The sequence below is a fragment of the Vanessa atalanta genome, chromosome 6 (genome assembly GCF_905147765.1).
Source record: "Vanessa atalanta chromosome 6, ilVanAtal1.2, whole genome shotgun sequence".
NCBI lineage: Eukaryota > Metazoa > Arthropoda > Insecta > Lepidoptera > Nymphalidae > Vanessa > Vanessa atalanta.
The window spans coordinates 2,049,234-2,070,734 of NC_061876.1; the positions used below are offsets into that span (position 1 = coordinate 2,049,234).

The 21,501-nt window shown below is 31.7% G+C and overlaps 3 protein-coding genes across 5 annotated transcripts; 1 reads left to right on the forward strand and 2 right to left on the reverse strand.

Annotated features, from left to right (window-relative positions):
* Positions 1-807: 807 nt before the first annotated feature.
* On the reverse strand, positions 808-4,497 carry LOC125065026. 2 transcript variants are annotated; one of them, XM_047672451.1, is made up of 3 exons: positions 2,706-4,497; positions 2,493-2,602; positions 808-2,406 (listed from the first exon to the last, which is right to left on the reverse strand). In XM_047672451.1, the coding sequence occupies exons 1-3, from the start codon at positions 4,420-4,422 to the stop codon at positions 871-873; spliced, it is 3,363 nt and encodes a 1,120-aa protein (XP_047528407.1). In that variant the 5' UTR covers positions 4,423-4,497; the 3' UTR covers positions 808-870. The 2 variants fall into 2 exon arrangements, with proteins under 2 accessions (XP_047528407.1, XP_047528406.1); XM_047672450.1 differs by having other exon boundaries at positions 2,700-4,497.
* Positions 4,498-5,942: 1,445 nt separating this feature from the next.
* On the reverse strand, positions 5,943-11,365 carry LOC125065025. Its single transcript, XM_047672449.1, has 3 exons — positions 9,033-11,365; positions 8,848-8,951; positions 5,943-7,457 (listed from the first exon to the last, which is right to left on the reverse strand). Exons 1-3 carry the CDS (start codon positions 11,362-11,364, stop codon positions 5,982-5,984), a joined length of 3,912 nt encoding a protein of 1,303 aa, XP_047528405.1. The 5' UTR covers position 11,365; the 3' UTR covers positions 5,943-5,981.
* Positions 11,366-11,668: 303 nt separating this feature from the next.
* Positions 11,669-20,383, forward strand: LOC125064736 (solute carrier family 25 member 35-like). Of its 2 annotated transcripts, none has more exons than XM_047671927.1 (5): positions 11,669-11,828; positions 17,851-18,140; positions 18,528-18,778; positions 19,133-19,348; positions 20,000-20,383. In XM_047671927.1, exons 1-5 carry the CDS (start codon positions 11,814-11,816, stop codon positions 20,188-20,190), a joined length of 963 nt encoding a protein of 320 aa, XP_047527883.1. In that variant the 5' UTR covers positions 11,669-11,813; the 3' UTR covers positions 20,191-20,383. The 2 variants fall into 2 exon arrangements, with proteins under 2 accessions (XP_047527883.1, XP_047527884.1); XM_047671928.1 differs by lacking the exons at positions 17,851-18,140; positions 18,528-18,778; positions 19,133-19,348; positions 20,000-20,383 and adding exons at positions 12,343-12,585; positions 12,744-13,070; positions 14,646-14,788; positions 15,476-16,420.
* The last annotated feature ends 1,118 nt before the right edge of the window (positions 20,384-21,501 follow it).

Sequence of the window (21,501 nt, forward strand, 5' to 3'; positions counted from 1 at the left end):
GGCGGTGTAAAGTGAATTTCCCAATTTACTACGGAGGACGCACTACTGATATTATCTAACAAATCGTTATCTTCACATGAACAACTATTAATAGTTTCAATATCTTCTTCATTACAATTATTTTCTTCCACGGGCAAAACACCCATAACGCGCTGATATGTTTTTGCACAAATATTTTCACAAGCATCAGGCCGATATGGGTCTGACCAAACTTTATTTACAGCAGTTCTCACGAGACGCCGCTGTAACCTTTCTTTTTGCTTTATTTTATCTTTATTATTTATAGATTCAATTTCATAAATTAATGGCCTGTATTGTTCAGTATTGTATTTTGGATTCTCGGATGTGACTTGCATTTCAATGTGATACTTGCCATTATTTTTACTGACTATAAGCGTGGGCTTGTCCTCGATCTTCTTTTTGACACGTCTTGTCCGCTTAATCTCCTCTACGGTGGATTTTCTCAATTTAGCTTTATTAAGCAATTTTAGTAAACGCTTAGATACGGCACCTGGTTTCCAATCTTTGTGTACCTATAGAATATATTATATATTTAAAATTGCAAGCAGAAAATTAATATTAAAAAGACACTAATAAAAAAAAACTTACTTTAATATGTTTATGAAAGCGCCAAAGGATATTCGCATCTTTTTTATAATATTGCATTCACAACAAAATAAAAAAAATAATTAAAAGAATCATACGTTTTATTTTTTTCTTACGATTAATAAACGTTACAAAATTTAACTTAAAACAGTACCAAATAAATAAACTTTCACTTAAAACATTACAAAAGTCGTCAAATACACTACAAATTGTCACTTCAAACAGAAATAAATATATGAGTTTGGACAATGGACATAAAAGTTATTAAACCTGCGTCGCTGTGGTTTTTGTCGTCTGTGCAAGAAGACGATCACGCTGCTGCTGTTTCATAACTTCCGAATTGATAAAAGAATGAAAACATGGTACATGAAACGAACTTAAGCTTATACCCCGGTCTTCCAGGGCCGCCAATCTTTCCCGTGGGCGTACATTTTTACGATGTCTTAATTTGAAATACGTCTTATTGCCGTATGCATCGACAGCCACAATACCTTTATCAGATGGTACGGGGTGATGGCACTTGTTTTTCCCCCTTAAACTACCTATATTCATTTTATTAATTTCCTTTGTACCGAGTTTAGTTTTCTTAGAAAGAGGCAGATGAAACACTGTCTTAGGTTGAGGTATATTTACGTCTTCTCCGTGTGCCAACATGTCTTGTAGTGTAGAAATAAGTAATTTTCTGTCGCCACCATGACCTACAATTCCTAACTTTGATAATTGTCTAGGAGAAACATCTCCAAAACAACTCCAACTTGTTTCAGACTTGTCATATTTCTTATCACCTGTTTTCCTTTTTTTTGTTTGGTCACCGCGATGTTTCTTTTTCTTTAATGATCCTGCTGATGTAGGGTAATATTTCCATTTACCATTACTATCAATATACCCATCAACGCCAACAACTAGCCATTTACCATTCATAGCCTGAAATTTTCCAGTCTCCGCGTCAACCTGCTCGCCGCTTGGCCCAATAAATGTATTTGGCGCCCATCTGCCATCTGGAGCTATATAGCCATCAACGTTTATTTCTAACCATTTATGGTCAGGACTCCAAAAGCCACCTAAGTCACTGCATTGTTCCTTTCCATCAAGACCTTTAAAGAACCTTGGAACGATATTTCCAAATCTATCTACGAGCTTAACTCTATAATCAAGATATGAATATTGTGAACCATTATCTACTTTCATTATTTTTTTTCCTTTATAACTCGGATCAAATATCGCATTAGGAGGGGTAAACTCAACAATCCATTCATCAGAATCAGTATCAGAGCCAATTGATGATTCGTCTTCCGAACAGGAACAAGATAAGTTCATATTTGTAGTCTTTGGAGTTGGCAGAGCTGGATAACACAAACATTTAGGATCTTCAGTGTCAGGTAATATACCAAGGGCTTGCTGATATGTTTTTAAGCAAATTTCTTGACACATATCTTTAAAAGTGTTCTGTATAAATTCTCGTTGAGCTCTCTCGAGCCGTCTACGTACTCGTTCTTTTTTCTTAAGACGTATTCGATTTTCCTCGTCTGTTCTACCTATAGTGTATGTAACAACAGGCTTATCCTCATAAGGCTGTTGATTTAAAGCCCTCGGTTTTAAATATGTTTTCATCGTCTCCATAGTAATAGTAAATTCACCATCCTTTTTGTGAACAATAAGTAAAGGTCTTTTAAGGGGGCGTTTCCTTTTGTTTGTATCTTTTCGTTTCTTCTTAGACATAATTTGACCTGGATTTTTTGCTATCTTTAATAATCTTACCACGTGTTTATTCGTTGCACCTGGTTTCCACATAGGGCGAAACTATGAAAAAAAAAAGAAAAAGAAAGAAAGAAAAATACAAAAAAAAAATTAAACATGTAAGTTCATTATTCAAGTTAAAAATTTACCTTCATCCCTGGCACATCTTCTGCAGTCCAAAGCCAACCCATATTTTTGGGAACATTTTCTAATGTACCCGTACAAGGTAAACCACACTTACTATGCCCAATTTGAGGAGCTGTAAATATTAAAAATAATTAGAATATAAATTTAAATGTAACAAACAAATTCTAGGATAATAATTGCACTTCTGCAAGTCTATTTTCAATACGTACGTATACCTTTATAACCATAATTGAATTTAAACCTGTCATCTTTTCTTTTTTTCTTGCCTTTCTTCGAGTCTTTTTCGGATTCAACGCTTTTCTTCTCAATAACCGTTAGAGGCTTATCAGAAGCCGCTGCTTTTTGAAGAGGAGAACTCATTTTTAAGTTCTTTTGATCATCTACTTTTTTTCGACTTTCACTACCGGAAGTACTCCATGTTTTTAACTTACTTTTATCAACGATTTTATGAAATATAGGGCAAGGTATTGGCATTTCGTGGAACGGTGTTTTGGATAGCTCATCACCAGCTAATTCGTACCCACCACAAACTCCACAATACGTTGTTTTCTTAGTAAAACCAAATGTACATTCACAAGTGCAAAAACATGGATCTTCTCCATATTTCATTTTAGCTTTCACTCCACCTATCACTTCTTCAACTTTTTCTACAGTTTTATTGTCATTACAACATTGGTTTCCTAAATTCGAAATATCTAAATTAATTCTACCATCAGCTCCTGATGGTGGTAATCTCCTGTGAACTCTGTCATTACAATTAATATCTTTACATTTTGTTATTCTGATTTTAGCATCTTCATCTGATAAGTCTACAGAATTTGCGCTTGTTGAACTTGAACCTAATCTTTCTTTACCACGACAATCACTAGCACATTTCTTATATTTAATTTTTTTTAGAACACTTGGTCCTTCCACGTTGTCCACGTCAGATTCTTTAGGAGAGTTTTGAGGAGAAGAGTCATTTTTAACAGAAAAATATCCGACACAGTATACTTTGTTACCAAACGTACTCGAAGGATCTCCAAATATATATTTTAATGTTTCGTTTTTCCTTTCGTTTCGTTTACCACCAATTGATAAACATGACCTACTCTTATTAATATCTTTTTGTTTATCATCAATTATTATAGATTTGCTTTTAACCGTGTTTGTTTTGTAGACTGTATCGTGCAATGATTTGATCGAGCTGTTTTCATTAGATTTGTTCTTCGTATTTGTTAACGAAACTATATTTTCTATTATTCCAGGTTTAATATGAGTAACATGTTTGCTATTAAGCTTATTTTGATCGTGCTCTTTACTTTTAATATTGTTAAAAGTACTTAAAATCATGTTGGTTTTTGAATTGTTTTGTGTGTAAATAAGAATAGGCACGTTTTTGGAAATAGACCTAAAGTGGCTTGTTATTTTGTTACCTAAATACGTTAACTTAATACTCAGATCAATGGAAACTACTCTCTTTGAGCTTAATTCATCATAAATGCTATATACACCCTGTGAATAAGGTGGTAGAATTGTCGTATTTTTTTCTACATCAGTCAAATATTCAGTATATATCTTGTTCCATGGTATTACAACAGAACCCAGTTTTAAATTTGGATTAGTATCCCTCCATAGAGTCAACTCGAGTGGAAAATGCTTCATATAAGATACAAGTACAGGTAGTTTGGTGACTATTAATATTGATTGTCCCAATTGTGGTTTCAGGTTTAAAGATTTCTTGATCGTGGTATTATTTTTTCTTACCTTTTGTTTTGGTTGAACTATTACTTTTCGTGTTTTCTTAGGTAACGAGGTATTTATTGGATTTTTGATTGTCGTCTTAAATATCTCAGCAAATTGAGCGACAACTTTTAATTCTTTCTCTATTATGTACCACTTTAGGTCTTTTATACCAAACTCAAATAAAAACATTGAATCCGAAAGAGCCATTATAAGTGTATGATAGGTGTTACTTTAGTGATAAATTACATTTAAGGTTACCAAAATTATGAAAATTATATCAAACTTGTAATTTACATGACAGCCAAAATTGTATAATGTCAATAAGAATGTAATTTTTTTTCTTTTGTAGTATTTTTTGTAAATTTATTAGTATTTTTTTGATTGAGGTTGTCAGTGACAAATTTACGAAGAAGTTCGAACGTAATCAAATCGAACGGAAACTTATGTTGTGAATGTAAAAAGATCGTAATTATTAATATACTTCACGAAATTCCTTTGGAATTTGCCTTCCTTAAATGCTCTGTTTTTTTATTTTTTATATAAATTCGTTTGACGCATCAAAAAAATAATATTCATCAAAAAAAAGAAACACAACCCCAACCTATGGGTGACTAATACCTAATATTTATTATATAATTGGTTTTTACCAATTACATAATAATTATTATAAGTGATTGAATAAAGATTTCACGTATGTCTTTTCCAATATTCAGTATTTTATCAAGTTCTTCATCTTCGAAAAATAAGTTGTGGTTCAACGAAGATAAGGCTGATAAGTTACTTATTTGTGCAAATTAATTGATTACATTTTTAAATGGGCTATTTTGTTATTTTCAGCGATATTCATTACGAAAGTACTGCAGAGAACGGCCATTCGTGAATTTATAATCTATAAACTAAACTTTAGCTTATAAATTCACGAATGAGATGATTCTTTATCTGCTAAAGAATTATCTATTCTTCTTAATATTATGTATTCTGTAATATAATGTATGTAAAAAAGAACGTTAATGATTTTGAAAGAAAATGTGATACTTATAACATTAGTAAAAATAACAAACACACTTATTACTCCTGTTACTTGATTGCATAGAGTCAGAATCTCTTTTGTATACGGTTTTATAACGGATCCCAGAAAGCTTTCAAAATATCTGTTGACAAAATTTAAAAAAATGTTATAGGAAGCTTGTGAGTATGAACGTGAATGAAACGATAGCCTAACAATATATTTTTGATATTGAATATATTTAAAAAATCATAAATTGACAAAAAGAGTTTTTTTCGGTGGTTCTTCTCAGGTCAGGGTATTTTCTTTTTTGAAGCGTGGTAATGTTTAATTAGACAATCAATGTAATAGTGTAATGTTTCTATATTAAATAAACGATTTGATTGATTTGATTTGAATGTTTGATAACTAATTCACTAAGTTTCTAGCTCTGGCTCATTCGTTATCAAAATTGGAACTATTTTGTGGCGTTACCACTGCAGCACCAACAATTACTTTAGTGTTAAGTTTATATTAGTTTTAATTTTCTTTTAAATTTAATTTTGTATCTTAAATGAAAATAAAATAATTATGTAGAATAGCTATATTGTATTGTAAGGTATCAACAAAATGGCTTTCACGAAGGTCTTCAACCAATAAATAAACAGCAACCAATGAAAATACTGTTGTAGAATTACGATTTAATAAATTAATATAATGAACACTGTCACATATTTTTATATTTAATATATATTTTCAATATAATTTATAAAAAATAATATTAATATGCTAAAGCCTCCAAGCGGGATTGATGACTTCTGTTACCAGATCGAATAGGGCTCTTTTTATATGCTTTCCTCAAATTTTGTAATGTGATAAAAGCGTGCGTATTCGAGGCTCGATTTATTTTAACTGGACTATTAAGCTCTGGCATATCGTGCATTTGTAGTTCATTCATTATTTCGTTATATTTGGCAATTTTCTTTGCTTCCATTGAACTTTTAATCCATGGCGATTGAGAATATTTACATTTTTCATGATTCACCGATACGCTCATGACCAAAGGGTACTTAGCTTTGCTCGATGAGTATGAAACTGCTTTTTTTAATTTCGACTTATCGGACCCGGCTTTATTTACATTAGATTGTGGAGATTTATCTCCTTTTCCTTTAATTGTTGTTTGTTTACGTTTGTTATCTCTTTCTTTGGCTGACTTTTCAACTTTTGCTGAAACTCTTCCAGTCCTAGTTTCATTTGTGGTAGCTGTTATGGTTGACTTTGATTTTGGACTTCGACTTCTTTTCTTTGAGTACCAAGCCCATTTTCCTTCTTTATCAATGTACCCATCGATTCCGATTTTTAAAACTGCACCAGTATTGTCTGTGAAGAAACCTTCCTCAGCCGAGTAATACATACCATCGGGACCAATAAAATTCATTGGTGTCCACCGATTGTCAGGTCCTATATAACCGTCCTTGTTTATTTCCATCCAAACGTGGTCTGGACTCCAAAATCCTCCTAGATCACTACATTCCTGTTTACCATCAGGACCTTTAAAGAATCTCGGAACTGGATTTCCATGTTTGTCGAGCAGTTTTACCTTATAGTCTAAATAGTTATATTGACATTCATTTTCCACAATAACAGGTGGATGCTTAGCCTTAATATCCCATCGAGCTGCAGGTGGAGTAAACTCTATAGTCCATTCATCGTTATCTGTGTCGCTACTGGATATAGACCCTTCATCAGAACATGAACAAGAATCAATGGGTGGGCTTATATTTTGAACGGCTTCAGTATGACAAGGACAATCAGGATCATTAGGGTTAGATAAAGGTAATAAGCCTATAGCTTGATTATAAGCTTTCAAACATATTTCTTGACATCGGTCTCGAAAAGTCGACTGCAATAAGCGACTTTTTCTTCTCGTTTCTCTGCGTTCTCTTCGCTCACGTTGCATTTGAATCTTCCGTTTTTCTTCCTCGGTCTTTCCGATCGTGTAAACTAGTGGTGGTTTTTCATCGTAAGGATATTGAAATAGGAGTCGTTCATTTGAGTATTTCTTAAATACTTCCATTTGAACTGAGTATTCACCGTTTTGCTTTTTAACTACTAACGTTGGTTTCATTTCTATTTTCTTTTTTCTTTGCATCATTGCTCTCTTCTTTTTAGCTATAATGTCGACGCCTTCTCTTATAGCTCTGTATCGTCTAACTAAAATTTTATTTGCTGCGCCTGGCTTCCATTTAGGTCGAGGCTGTAATTATTAATGCTGTTTTTAATAACACATTTTATACAGCTGTATTGACTAATTAACCATAATCAATTACAAATAATAAAACAAACGAATGATCTAATTAATATCAACTTTATTGGCAAAAAAAATCATATACAGATAATATTAGATTTTCTTTTTTTTCAGAATCTTCGATAGTATCGATTAGTGGGTTTCTTCGAACTGCGACTGGAAACTTACAACTGTAAAAGGATATTGAAATTACTTTATTTTATTACTTTTTTATGCAGTTATTTCATTTTTTTTTTTAATGTATGTAATCTTAACTAAATATATTTAAAAAAAAAAACTTACCAAAAGTAAACAAAAAAAATGGATTTATGTATATTGAATCAAAAAATTTCACTTTCAATATTTGTACTTTATCATTCGCATACCAGAGCCAGGGAATAAAGAATAATATGTATTTTCGAAAATATGACATAGATTTTATTAAGAAATCATACGGTTTTTTCCGTCGAATTGTTACCGTTCCAAATTTTTTTTTTATATATTTGACGTACCTATATTTAAAATATTAAAATTGTTTTTCACTTTCTAAGCTATAGACATCATTAATATATTATAAATATATTATTACAGAACATAACATTCGCCTGCACTGTAATAGTTCAGATTCGAGCCTTAGTGTGTGAAAAAAACTGAGCATTAGAGTGCGCAACATGCGATGATACAAATTGTCCAACATTGTAAACTTACTTGACAGCATGTGAATGTTCAAAATTTAATCGTAGGTTTTGTTACATTACAGGCGAATAATTCTAGGCAAAATGTTTTAAATATATTTTTAATTTTATAGTAATATAGTACGTGCATCTTAAGTGATGATTGCGGGTTCTAATCCAGGCAAGTACCAGTGAATTTCCATGAGCTTAATTTGGAGTGAAGGAAAACATCGGATGGAAACGCGCATGTGTCTAATTTGAATTGGCATATATGTTTATACCAATCCGCATCGGAACAGCGTGGTGGAATAAGATCCAAACCAATATCATACATAGTGTTTAATTTGACGATCAATAAGTAAGTGTAATGTTTCTATGTTGAATAAAGGAATTTGAGTTTGAGTTGAGTTTGAAACGAAAAGGAAAGGAGGCCGTAGCCCAGCAATGGGACATTTACAGGCTGTCACTTTATTAATATTTTGATTACTATGTAATGTTAATACTTGTAGGTCTGTCTCATTGGTCTAGTGACTAGCATATAAGGATGCAGATCCTAAACTCCATTTTCCCTTGACAGTGTCATGCTCGTAAAAATCAAAGTTGGTCAAGACCATAATCGTCCATTTGGTTACAATATACCTACATCTATATTATAACGAGGTCGTCAAAGCTTAAGACTGTTGTACCTTCATTCCTGGAATATCTTCCGCCGTCCAATTCCAACCCATATGCTTAGGTACTGGCGGATATGGATATTTTGTTTCCTGTTTACTTTCCGCGACTGGAAATGCTACAATTCATTTTATAATAATAGATGAATTAGTAATTTAATTTTTAAATGAGTTAATTTATTCTTTTTTGTGTAACTTACGTGTTTCTTCTACATTTGCTGTGAATTTACCGATCTTCTTCTTTTCTTCTTTTGGCTTTTTAACAATTTTATTTTCATTCTTATCTTTTTTACTATCTATTTTCTTATCAGAAAAACTCTTCATTGAGCGCGTAACAGTAAGTCTTCTCTGATCAGCATGACCAAGCTTCGAACCAGTAATTCGTGAGCTTTTATTACTTATGGTATCAGGGGGTACTTTATTCTCCTGCTCTTCTGGCCATGGACTCTGAACTTTGATATATTTTTTATCGTACAACTTATGATATACAGGGCAAGGGTGTGGCTTTGCGTATTCAGGCATTACTTTGACGTCTTCTCCTAAACATTCATAGCCGCCACAAACTGCACAATATGTCGTATTCTTAGAAAGCTTAAACGAGCATATACAATCGCAATAACATGGATCATCATCAGCAGTCGTTCTATTTTTCTGATTTGAAATGCCATCGACTATGAAGTCTTTTACTTTTTCAGCGACGTCACAAGATTTTACACAACAGGGGTTGTATATTTCATCAAAATTGATTACAATATCACTATCTGCTGGACTAGGGGGATATTTATCTAATTTAGGGCAAACTAGTTCGTGACAGCCTAAATCTTCATTAATCACCTCTTTACATAATTTGTCTGTTAAGTTAGAACAAGTGCTTTTAGAACAAGACGTTGTTTTTTCAGAAGGTTTCATGCTTGGACATTCTGTGGAACAATATCGATATTTTGATGATTTGTCTGTACCACTAGGAGATGACGTTCCAGTATTTTCCTTGTTAAAATCATGTTCAACTGTAAAATAGTATACATTGTAAGTTGGTTTCTTTTCAGGTGCAGTGGTAAAAGGACATGCCTTTCCTTCGCATTTGCTGTTTTCGCTATCACTTTCAGCACAGTTTTTATAGCAAGAAGAATGGCAAGATTCCTTTTTCGTAAGAGCATCTTGCATTTGCTTTACACAACCACATTGTGTAGATAATCCTTCTAACGTAGAGCCTTCTTTAAAAACGCCATCGTGACGAAGAAATTCTTGAATTTTTTCAGCTATTCTACATTCCTTACTTCCGCAGGGACCAATTATGTTACTGATATCAACTTCTTTATTATCTTCGTCAATCAGATTTTCAATATAAGCTCTCATATCCCTCGCTATTCTACAATCCGCTCTACCGCAAGGACCCCTTATGTTAGCAATATCGAATGTTTTATCACGTGTATCATCCGTTTTCTTTCCTAACTGATTGCACATTGGACAAGGTTCAGACTGGGCCGTATTCTTAAATCGTTCAGCAAATGATCCTTCCGGCCAATTTGTTTCTTTACAATAACATAGCCTGTCAATATCAGTAGCTTTAATTCTAGGCCGTATCGTCGGACGTGGTGTTAACATTCTCATGTTGTCATTGCAAGATACTATAATTTTTCTAACGTAATCAATGATATGATCTATGTCAGGGCACGTTTGCGGTGCTTTATATATCGACTCTGGTGGTTTGTCAGCGTTATTCATACAACAATAATCACCTTCATTAAAGAATGTAAGATTCGCTCCTGGAGCATTTTTGTAATCAGCAAAAGCAATTTTATTTGACTTGGGTTTATCTTTTACAAAATTATTTTCGATTTTGTTACAATTTTCTACAAACACTTCTTCAGTGGTTTTCATTGTACATATATATGATGTTGTTTTAGAATTAATTCCGGTGTACAAAACTTTTTTTACAGATGGATCTTCTGAAAGTGTACGAAAAGCTGTTGTTACTCTATCTGTCAAATAAGTTAGTTTAACTTGGATTCCTAACTTCGCCATTAACTTTGCGGTACCTTCTTCAAATATGTTGTATTCGTCATTTACCGTAACTGGTTGAGATTCTTCAAAGTTGCATATTTTTTCTAAATAAGTATAAAAAGCAGCATCCCAAGGAATTTGACAGGAACCAATATAAGTGAGATTGTCTTCTTTACTCCACAAAGCCAACTCTAATGGGATTTTTCTCATGTTTTGTATTAAGAATTCTGCAGTACTTGAAAATAAAACGGACTGACCGGACTGTATGACTGGTTCCGGAGGTGGTTCTTCTTCTTTTCCCTTTTTGCCCTTTTTTGGCTTCGGTGCTTTTTTGCCCTTCTTTCCCGGCGGGTCTGGTGGTAATGGAGGTGGTTCTGGTATGACTATATGCATTTGTTTTGGATCTTTTAGTTCCAATGAGAATATATCACCAAAATCACTTCTGATGATCAAATGTCGACTTTCAACCAAACTTTTAACACTTTCCACCACAACCTCAAAAAGAAACATGGCGCTTGTTACAGCCATTTTTCACTTTTTTTATAAGATTTTGTTAGCATTGATTACAATTTCACATATTTTTCTTTTATATTAATTTTGTTAAAATTTAACATTACATATGAATTTATCAACTTTATCAGTAATCAAATGAAAATATCATGCGCAACTGAAAAAAAATTAAACTATTTTCAACCAGTTACACACATTTTTATATTTTTAAGTATCATAATTTATTATAAATTGTAGTATTCATAATTTCAGAACGTAATTTCAATCAGCTGATTTAATGTCGTATTGTCAGTGATGACACTGTCATTGTCAGCGATGACACTTGACGGCCGTCGAAATCATGATCACGGGCATCCAAGAATTTTGTTACGAAACGGTTTTGCCGTGGAAATCTCCAGTTGCACTCGGCACAGGATGCTGACTATACAATTCCTTCTTAAATCGGGAAGGTGACTTCGTCCCTGTACATGAAATCAGAACAGGTAAAACAAATTTTTGTATACCCATTAATTACTATTTATGTTTATGTTAAATTTCGACATGCGTATATTTTATCTCATGCTTGCGTACATTTACGTCATATCTGGTGTAATAATTGTAATATTTAAGAATACTATCGAAGCCGAATTATATATTTTGACCTTTATTATAATATACTAAAATATACAATTGCCACTTCTGATATGTATACCAAACAAACATAAAAGTTAGTATCAATTATATGTGACTAACAAAAACTAAAATCGTAACTAAAACTTTAATACCATATTAGTTCACATTATTAATACTTTGTAATATTGTAAACATCAATAACCCACAATACAATAAAACTTTAAAACCTGCTAGTACATTAATTAATTGTTTGAATTAAAAAAATATTACAAATCTTGTTAACATATAAAATAAAATTTGAGACAGAGTTTAATTTCTTTTATACATCAATGTCATTTACTTTTCATTATAAACAATACCTAAGATAAATAATATGTTTCCTAGTACGATGGATTTCGTTGTCGGTGGCCTAGCAGGCGTTGGAGCCGGGTTTTTTAGCAATCCATTTGATGTTGTTAAAACTCGAATGCAATTGCAAGGGGAACTCCGTGCGAAAGGTCAACATGCGGTTTACTACAGGAACATACCGCACGCTATGGCAACTATCGTAAAACATGACGGTATATCTGCATTGCAGAAAGGTTTAGTGCCCGCATTGTGGTTTCAGCTGTTTGTTAATGGTGTAAGGTAAGCTATTTCACAATATAACATTTTAAGTAAAAAATGTACATTAAAAAAATAATTGCTTAGATATATATAAAAAAATAACACTTTATAAAAATCTGCTTCATGTTATATGTTATTATAAAAATAATGTACATAATAAGAAACATTTGTATTTTTAGGTTAGGAATTTATCAGCAAGCTGACGACTATGGACTATTACGGGACGAAGATAACAATACTATATTTGTGAACAGCTTCCTCTTTGGGTCCATAGCTGGAATGTGTGGCGGTCTGGTTGGAAGTCCATTACAGCTGGTCAAGACCCAATTAATGTCATATTCCTCTGAGAAGATTGCTGTAGGAACTCAGCATGGGCATCCTGGGACTATATTTGCTTTGACAAGGATATACAAACAAAATGGTTTCCTCGGTCTATGGAGAGGGGCACATGGAATGATGATGAGAAATTCTATTGGATCTGCATCACAAATTGCATCATATGCTGTGTAAGTAATTTTTTATTTTAAATTAATAAACAAGTAAATTATAAAGATCCCACTGCTCGGCTAACATCCACTCTATTTGAGAAAGATAAGAGCTAATTCCACCATACTGCTTCAATGCATGGAATTTTTTCATCCAACACATACAGGTTTCAACAAATATACACTATGTAGTCTGGACTGATTTATTTAATTAAAAGAACAAACAAACAAATCTAACATCAAAATACCCTTTTAAGTAATAGCTTAAACTTTTAAACACTCTAAATAAGATTAAAAATAGACATAAATATACTTAAAACTTAAAAACTGTTATACAGTGATGTACTTAAATACATGTTACATTACTTGATGGTAAGCTCTATTCAAGCTGGAGAGAGATTTTATTCATCAAAGCAAAATATGCACTTATCCTGTTTTGTCTGAATCCCATTACATAAGGTAAATGTACCATATTATAGGATGTCAGTATTGAACTTTAAAGCTGATTTAAAATGTTTTTGGTGAAATAATTTAAAATGTAATTAGAAAATTGTTTAGTTTGTTTTTATAAAGTTTACCTAATTTATTGCATATTTTATTACACATTTTTACCTATTATATTAATATGATAATTATGAATGATACTGTGCTACTCATCTCTGAATGTAATGGTCAAATTTTCTTATTTTCAATTTAATTAGTAATTTTATAATATAAATAAAAATTCTCGCAATCTAAAAATTTAATTTCATTAGCTGAAAACATGACTTGTCATTATATATTTATTTATTACGTCACAATAATCTATATAGATACCAACTTGGTATTTATACCAAATGAATTTCCAATTTCATTAAAATTAATGCTTTCGACACGTACAGATATCCTCTCGACGTTTTCAAATTATTAAAACAAATAGAGCATATGGAAAACTTCTAACCATTGAGCCATCTCGGCTTTTTTTACGTAATGGTTGTATTAATAAACCCGCATATGATACTTTATCATCGCACAAATATTTGTATTGAGACGTCAGTATATTTAATTATCTCGATACTGAACGTAATAAAAATAATGTACAACGTAATTGACAGTAATATTGTTATGATTAAAGAAAGATCGTTTTCTTCTATTTTTCTGGATATTTTTTTCAGGAATATAACCTTTATATAGATATAACATAAAGTAAAATTTTAACTGTAGCTACGCTATGCATTTTGTGCCATCGTATATTATATTTGTGATGACGCAATTTGACCAAACTCTTAAAATATAACTCATTATCACCGAAATATGGCCCAATTTTGACGAGCGCTTTGAATTGTAAATATATTTTTCTTGAAGATTGAACGCAATTGGACCTTAAAAGTCTATTTTTCTCCTTAGAGATTTGTGCCTGATTGATTGGGAACCCCAACCCTGAGTCATCTCATTCTTCTTCGCTCCCATCTGTAGTGTAGTGTTTGTAGTGTAGTGACGTATTAATTTCTGTACATCGGCATCATACTGTTGTTGCTATAGTATGCCAAACTCGAAGCACTCAATAATCGATATACAATTATATAAATATTGTATTAATAAGACTATATATTTTAGGTTTAGAGAATGGATGGACAACAATAATTTTTTTCAACAATCTAAGTACCTTTCTGCCTTTGTCGCGAGTAATTTCGGTGCCATCGTGAAAACAATAGCGCTAACGCCCATGGATGTCATTATGACGCGACTTTATAACCAAGGTAAATAAAGTTTTATATATTAGCATATTTCATATATTATATAATAGCATGGCATATCGATAGATAAAATATAGATAGAATAAAGTTTCCTTTATCAAAGTTTATATATATTTGTAGAAAATTAAATTATTATTTGCCAAAAATATATATGTACTGTGTCGGTTAAGGTTGAACGAACTAGTGTAATTGAACATAACGTCTTAGAATTGTTGGCGGCGCATCGACGGTGACAAGAATAATTAATATTTCTTACAATGCCAATGTCTATGTCAATCTTTGTCAGGTCCCATTTGCAATATACATTCCGAGTCGATAGTAGCTTTATATTTAATTTAATCTCGTTAATCATGAGTCAACTGTTCCTGTAATATTCTCCTTACTAAAAAGTTTCTTTTGATCATTGATTTTGCTCGTCTGCGCAACACTTTCATAGTATAAATTAAAAAAAAAATAACCAAATAACCAGTATTCATTTCGGAAGTCTTCCGATTTTTTTTTGTTTTTTTTAAAATTTAATGACGTATTTTAACGGAGCTTCTCTTTTACAATATTCTCTTAGTTTTCAGAATTTATTTTAAAGCAAAATTATAAAATTATTAAGCTGACTTTTGACACGATCTCGAAATGTATTTTTAATGTAAGATATCATAATTAGTACCATAGTGTATTTTATTTTATTATTTCTAGGTGTCGGTGAAAACGGCCGAGGAATTCTCTACAACGGTATAATAGATTGCGCACGTAAAATAACCAAAACCGAAGGTCTACTTGCTTTCTACAAGGGAATGGGTCCCTCATACTTACGCCAGGCTCCCCACACCATCCTTCTCTTAGTATTCTGGGATATATTAAAAGATTTACAGAAGAATTTAGCCTTAGAGTCATAGTATTATATATGTTTTACAGTTTAAAAGACCTCATTATTGACAATAAAATAGAATTAACTAAATCGTAATCGATGCCTACGTAAAGTATTGAAGACCAACCAGACTTTTAAATAGAAGTTCCATTCTTAAATAGTGTAACTTTCTTAGGTGTTTACAAATTCGTGTGCCTGTTCTTGTGTTGTGTACGCTTACCTTGCGTTGTGTGCTAAGTATAAAGAGGTGTTACTGAAAAGTATTTACTCGATTTCCTCAATTCTTTCACAAATATTATCATTTTTTCGTGTTATTTCATTTAATATTATGGTTCAAAATAATGGCAGACTTCTATAAGGATTATGAAAAACTAATACTAATTATCTCATTTATTACCTCTTATCCTTTTTGATTTAAAATCAAATATGTTCAGTCAATACATTTACTTCATTCAATTTCATAAAACAATTTTAATGTAAAGGCTAGCGGGGAATCTCATGATTCATATTTCGAATTCTACCTTTTTAATTGTCATAAGAAGTCATTTTAATATAAATGCTTGATACTTTTATAATAAACCGAAGGGAACGTCGTATTTCATTATAAATTTTAAAGCCATTTACATTATCAGTAATATGATAATTTATAAAAAAAAAAACTTACCATCGTGACTTGTGTTTCTTTAAGGTAAGCTCATAGACATTCTCAAGATTATATTGTTATATTCAATACTGCAATGCATTAAAAAAATTAAATGCAAATATTTTAATTGTCTCTGGAATTGGATCATATTATTGTTTTTTTTTTTTAATGTGACAATGAAATACTTAAAAAATAATTTTGACTCGTTTTCTCGATCATAGATTAACGATAAATTGTTTTTTTTTTAATGGAAGTTAAATCGAGACATTTATTTTTATCAATAAAAGATTCATTTTTAGAACATCGACAACAAGTGACTAATAACGATCTGAATAACTATTCTGTGAGAAAACTTCGAAACGTCACGTGAGTTTATTTAGACGTTATATAAAGTATTATTTTTTTATGATCTGTGTAATTAATTCTACTTTTGAGAGTACCTTTAATTGGAATATATTTTACACGGCAGTTATATTAATACCAGTACTTACCTTTTTTTGTTGAAGTGACAACCCGTAAATATCCTATAGCCTACGGATTGCCAATAAGGCAAAGGTCATATATTGTGGAGACGTATGAACTTTACTATATACTTTTAATAAAAAAAACTTTTATAAATGTAATAAATGGAAATAGAATTACACACATATATAATAATATATTTGAAGTTGTGATTCTTATTAAAATACAATGCTATTTTTTAAATTATTAATAATTAAATAAATTTTATATAAGTATGTTTTGCTAAACGTGTCGAGTTAATCAGTACAATTGTTGTTGAATAAGTAAAAGGCATTTGTAGTAGTAGAGTATATACTTAGGAAATGTTATACCTATTGTTGTTTTTTTTTTACATTAAATCTTAAACCAAAGAAAATATTATATAGTATATATCATTATGTTGGTAGTATGTTTACGGTTACTTAAAAATACCTTACAATTGGCTGTGTAAATGGTTAAATAGATATATTATTGAAATAGTTCAAATATCAATTACTCAATGCAGTATTTTAAACAGTGTTATTTTCTTGTTATAAGATTTTGTTACTTATTTAGATAAGTTTAAATAAAACATTGTTGAATTTTATATTTTGTTTTTTTTTTTTTATATAAGATGTCCCTTTATTTATAATTTTTCATTGTTTTCAATAACTGTTTTACCAAATTACATGTTGATATGTATTAAGTGCTCTGATCTCGATGTGTCCAAACGAGACTGCTAAACACATTCACTTTTTTTGTCAAGAACCGCCTCAGTTAGCAGCTTGGAACTCAGTCTAGAAGTATGTAATATTTACAATCTCGTACTTCGGAAAGCTTGTAATGCCGGTGTTAAAGCGTCTTACCATCAGGCGACTCCTTAATCGTATGCATGACGAAAATAGAAATTCTTTTGTTTCAACAACTGAGAATTAGCTCTCTGCTTCTAAATTATTAAAAGGTTACAAAGTATTTAAAAAATATTCCATTACATTATTAAAATCAGTGGTAATGTACAAATCAGCTGCTATTTGATTTTTTCGTCAAGTTTTTGGTTTATCCATAATATATTGTTCGCAGAATCAAAACGCAATGGCTGCAAAAAACAAAGATGGTGTCCTCCGTGACGTCACAGACATGGCGATGGGTGGCACGTCCGCCATGTTTGCGACACTATTTACAAATCCAATCGAAGTCGTGAAGACACGTCTTCAATTACAAGGCGAATTAGTTTCGAGAGGAAAACATGCAGTTTATTATAAGAACGTACCCCACGGATTGTACGTGATAGCTAGGACCGAAGGAATTATTGCCCTCCAAAATGGCCTACCAGCTATGCTCGGATTTCAATTTTGTTTGAATACTTTTAGGTGATATTAAAAATATCTTATTATATATTTTTATTTAAGTTTCCGAGGACAAATTGAGGATCTTACCGTTGTTGTGTAAATAATTTATATCATATCCTTATAACCTCACCATGAGAAGTTCATTCAGTCATAATAAATCTTAAGTCAGTGAATAAACTGGCAACCCTGAGAATTTTAACCTAGCTAATCGCCTTTACATTACTTTAATACTTCCGACATTGAGTCATCACAAACAGTCTAGATGTTCGCACCGCTAACCGCTGAAACTCTATTGTATGTAATTTCACTAGCTTAGCAAATCAGTGATCTGAGAATTATACATTGGTGATGGACAAATGTTGTAAAGTGCCTTACCAATTATAATTTAAAGAAAAATATGAAATACAGGCTAGGTGTATACCGAATATCGGAACGCCGTGGTTTGACGACTACCTCGGAAGGTCGTACGTCCGTCACTCGCGGCGCGCTGGCGGCCGGAGTCGGCGGCGCTCTGGGCTCGATCGCCGGGACCCCCTTCTTCCTAGTAAAGACACGACTTCAGGCTCAGGCTACTAAAGCTATAGCTGTTGGACATCAGCACAAGCATAGTGGAACTATGAATGCATTGGCTGATATTTATCGCAGGGAGGGATTTAAAGGTTCATTTAAAGTCAATATTAATTTTAACAACCGACTCGCAACTTCTGCTCTAAAGGAGAAGAGGCTTTAGCTTAGCATATATACTAAGTGTAACGGACTGTTCAACTTTACAAAAAATATGGCTTTAGAAACAACCATGTAAAGCCTTCATTTTTTGGTCATTTTTAATGATAGATAATTAAAGAATTGTATGAACCTCTAAAGCATAATCTCGAGAGTGATATTTCCTTCTGACAGTTTTTCATCGATAAAAACTTACCTACGCCTTACAATCCTGTATAGTGTAGTCGGTCAAAACTTATGCATGTGATTGTTTATTAGGGAAACTCAAATAACATTATATTTATTGTTAGGTCTATTTCGTGGGGTGGGTCCACAAATACCACGAGGAGCGGTTGGCAGCGGCTCTCAAATGGTCAGCTTCGCGTTCGCCAAAGAATGGCTCAAAGATAAAGGGTACTTCCAGTCGCCATTACTGCTATCGTTTATGGGAGCCAACTTGGGAGGCATCGTTATGACTCTGTGTCTCAACCCGTTTGATGTAATTGCCACAAGACTGTCAAATCAACGTTAGTACGAAATAACATGAAGTTACTATAAATTTTTTTATAAGTTTTATAATACCGTTATTAACTGCTTCGTTGATCTATTGTCGGCTTTTTGGAAATCATACTAACTTTCAAACTAAATTTTGCTAATAAGAATTTATTTACACAAAATTTGAGTTGACAAAAAATATATATCAAGCTTTGCTCCTGCACAGCCTTTTAAGCTAGACAATAAACAAATGAGGCAATTTAAAAAAATATATCAACTCGAATAAGTATTTTTTACATTACATTAGCAGCCTGTAAATTTCCCACTGCTGGGCTAAGGCTTCCTCTCCCTTTGAGCATATTCCACCACGCTGCTCCAATACAACCCGTATTGGAGCAGCGTGGTGGAATATGCGGTGGAATACACATGTGGCAGAATTTCGTTGAAATTAGACGTATACAGGCTTCCTCACGATTCGTTCACCGCCGAGCACGAGATGAATTGTAAACACAAATTAAGCACATGAAATTCAGTGGTACTTGCCTGGGTTTGAACCCGAAATCATCGGTTAAGATGCACGCGTTCTAACCACTGGGCCATCTCGGCTCGTCGAATATCTGTTACGTGCCAGTAATTTGAAAATCCATTCAATATTTAAACGATATTAAAAATAATTATTTCAGCCGTGGATGGTAACAATCATGGCAAATTGTACAACGGTATGACGGACTGCTTCTTGAAGATGTTAAGGTCTGAAGGAGCGCGTGCCTTCTACAAGGGAGTTGGAGCGAATTACTTAAGACTAGGTCCGCACACTGTCCTGTTACTGGTCTGCTGGGACCAGCTTAAGATATTGGAGGAGTACTTTAGGTGACTCCAGGCTACAGAGGATTTGAAAACTAATAAATAATGTAAAAACATGGGTTTATCATCAAAACAGCGATTTTTTACGTTATTTACCACTGTTATACTATACGAAAATTTAAAATAAGTCGATTAAAACAGCATCGAAAAAGGTTCCTTATTTTTTACATATTATAAAGACGTAGCAATATTTTGTATATTTTATTTAAAAAAAGAATTATATTTAAGACATTAGATATGATTTAAATATTATTATATAGAGATAGCAATCATAATGACGTTTATAAGTATATATCTTTATATACATATTGTACTTACTATGTGAGGTTTTTAATAAAAAAATATTTTATATATTGTGACGACTTTAACGAAACTTCCTCAAGAAAACGTCTCAAATTTGTAAGACGTTTTTGCAGTGAACGTATTATAATGAACATAAAAAAACATCTTAGTTATAACTATTCGAAATATAAAAAAGTGTTCACTGTGCAAAATATTGAAGGTATAATATATATATATATATATATATTTATATACACTTTTTTATATTTCGAATAGTTATAACTAAGATGTTTTTTTATGTTCATTATAATACGTTCACTGCAAAAACGTCTTACAAATTTGAGACGTTTTCTTCTATATATATATATATATATATATTACATAGGTATATATGAAGCACATAAAGATGTGTTTTACACGTCTCAAATATAATAAGTTTGTGATAACTTCGCTTAACCCCTGACCGAATTCGGAATATTCCGTATAAATTAATATTTTATTAAAATCTACTCTAATACCTATATCACAACGTGCAGCAATTTTACAGTACATTATAGTTATATATATTTTTTTTAAACTTGACGCTAATGTTGTTAAGTGTAATAAAATATGATGCCAAAAAATATTTTAAAATATATTTTTAATTTTGCATGTCTACAAAAATTAACGTTTTAATATGTACTTAGATAAAACATTCCAAGGTATTATTGTTTACTAAATAAAATATGAAATAATAATAATTTTTATTAAATTTAATTTTATACTTTGTTATAATTGGTACAAAATGATAATAAAATATTACTATTTTAATTTATTTGTGTATTATTTAGTACCTTATAATTGATATGTGTAATAAAACGTATAGTATGTAAGTATATAAACGTATGTATATACGTTCATTATAAAGCAGAAACATAAATGTTAATGATATATGATACAAGTCCAGATAGTTATATATGAAGTAAAATAATAATATAGTTGTTGTCAGTATGAAACAAAAGATATTCAATTTATTAAAAAGATTAATTAAATTCTGAAA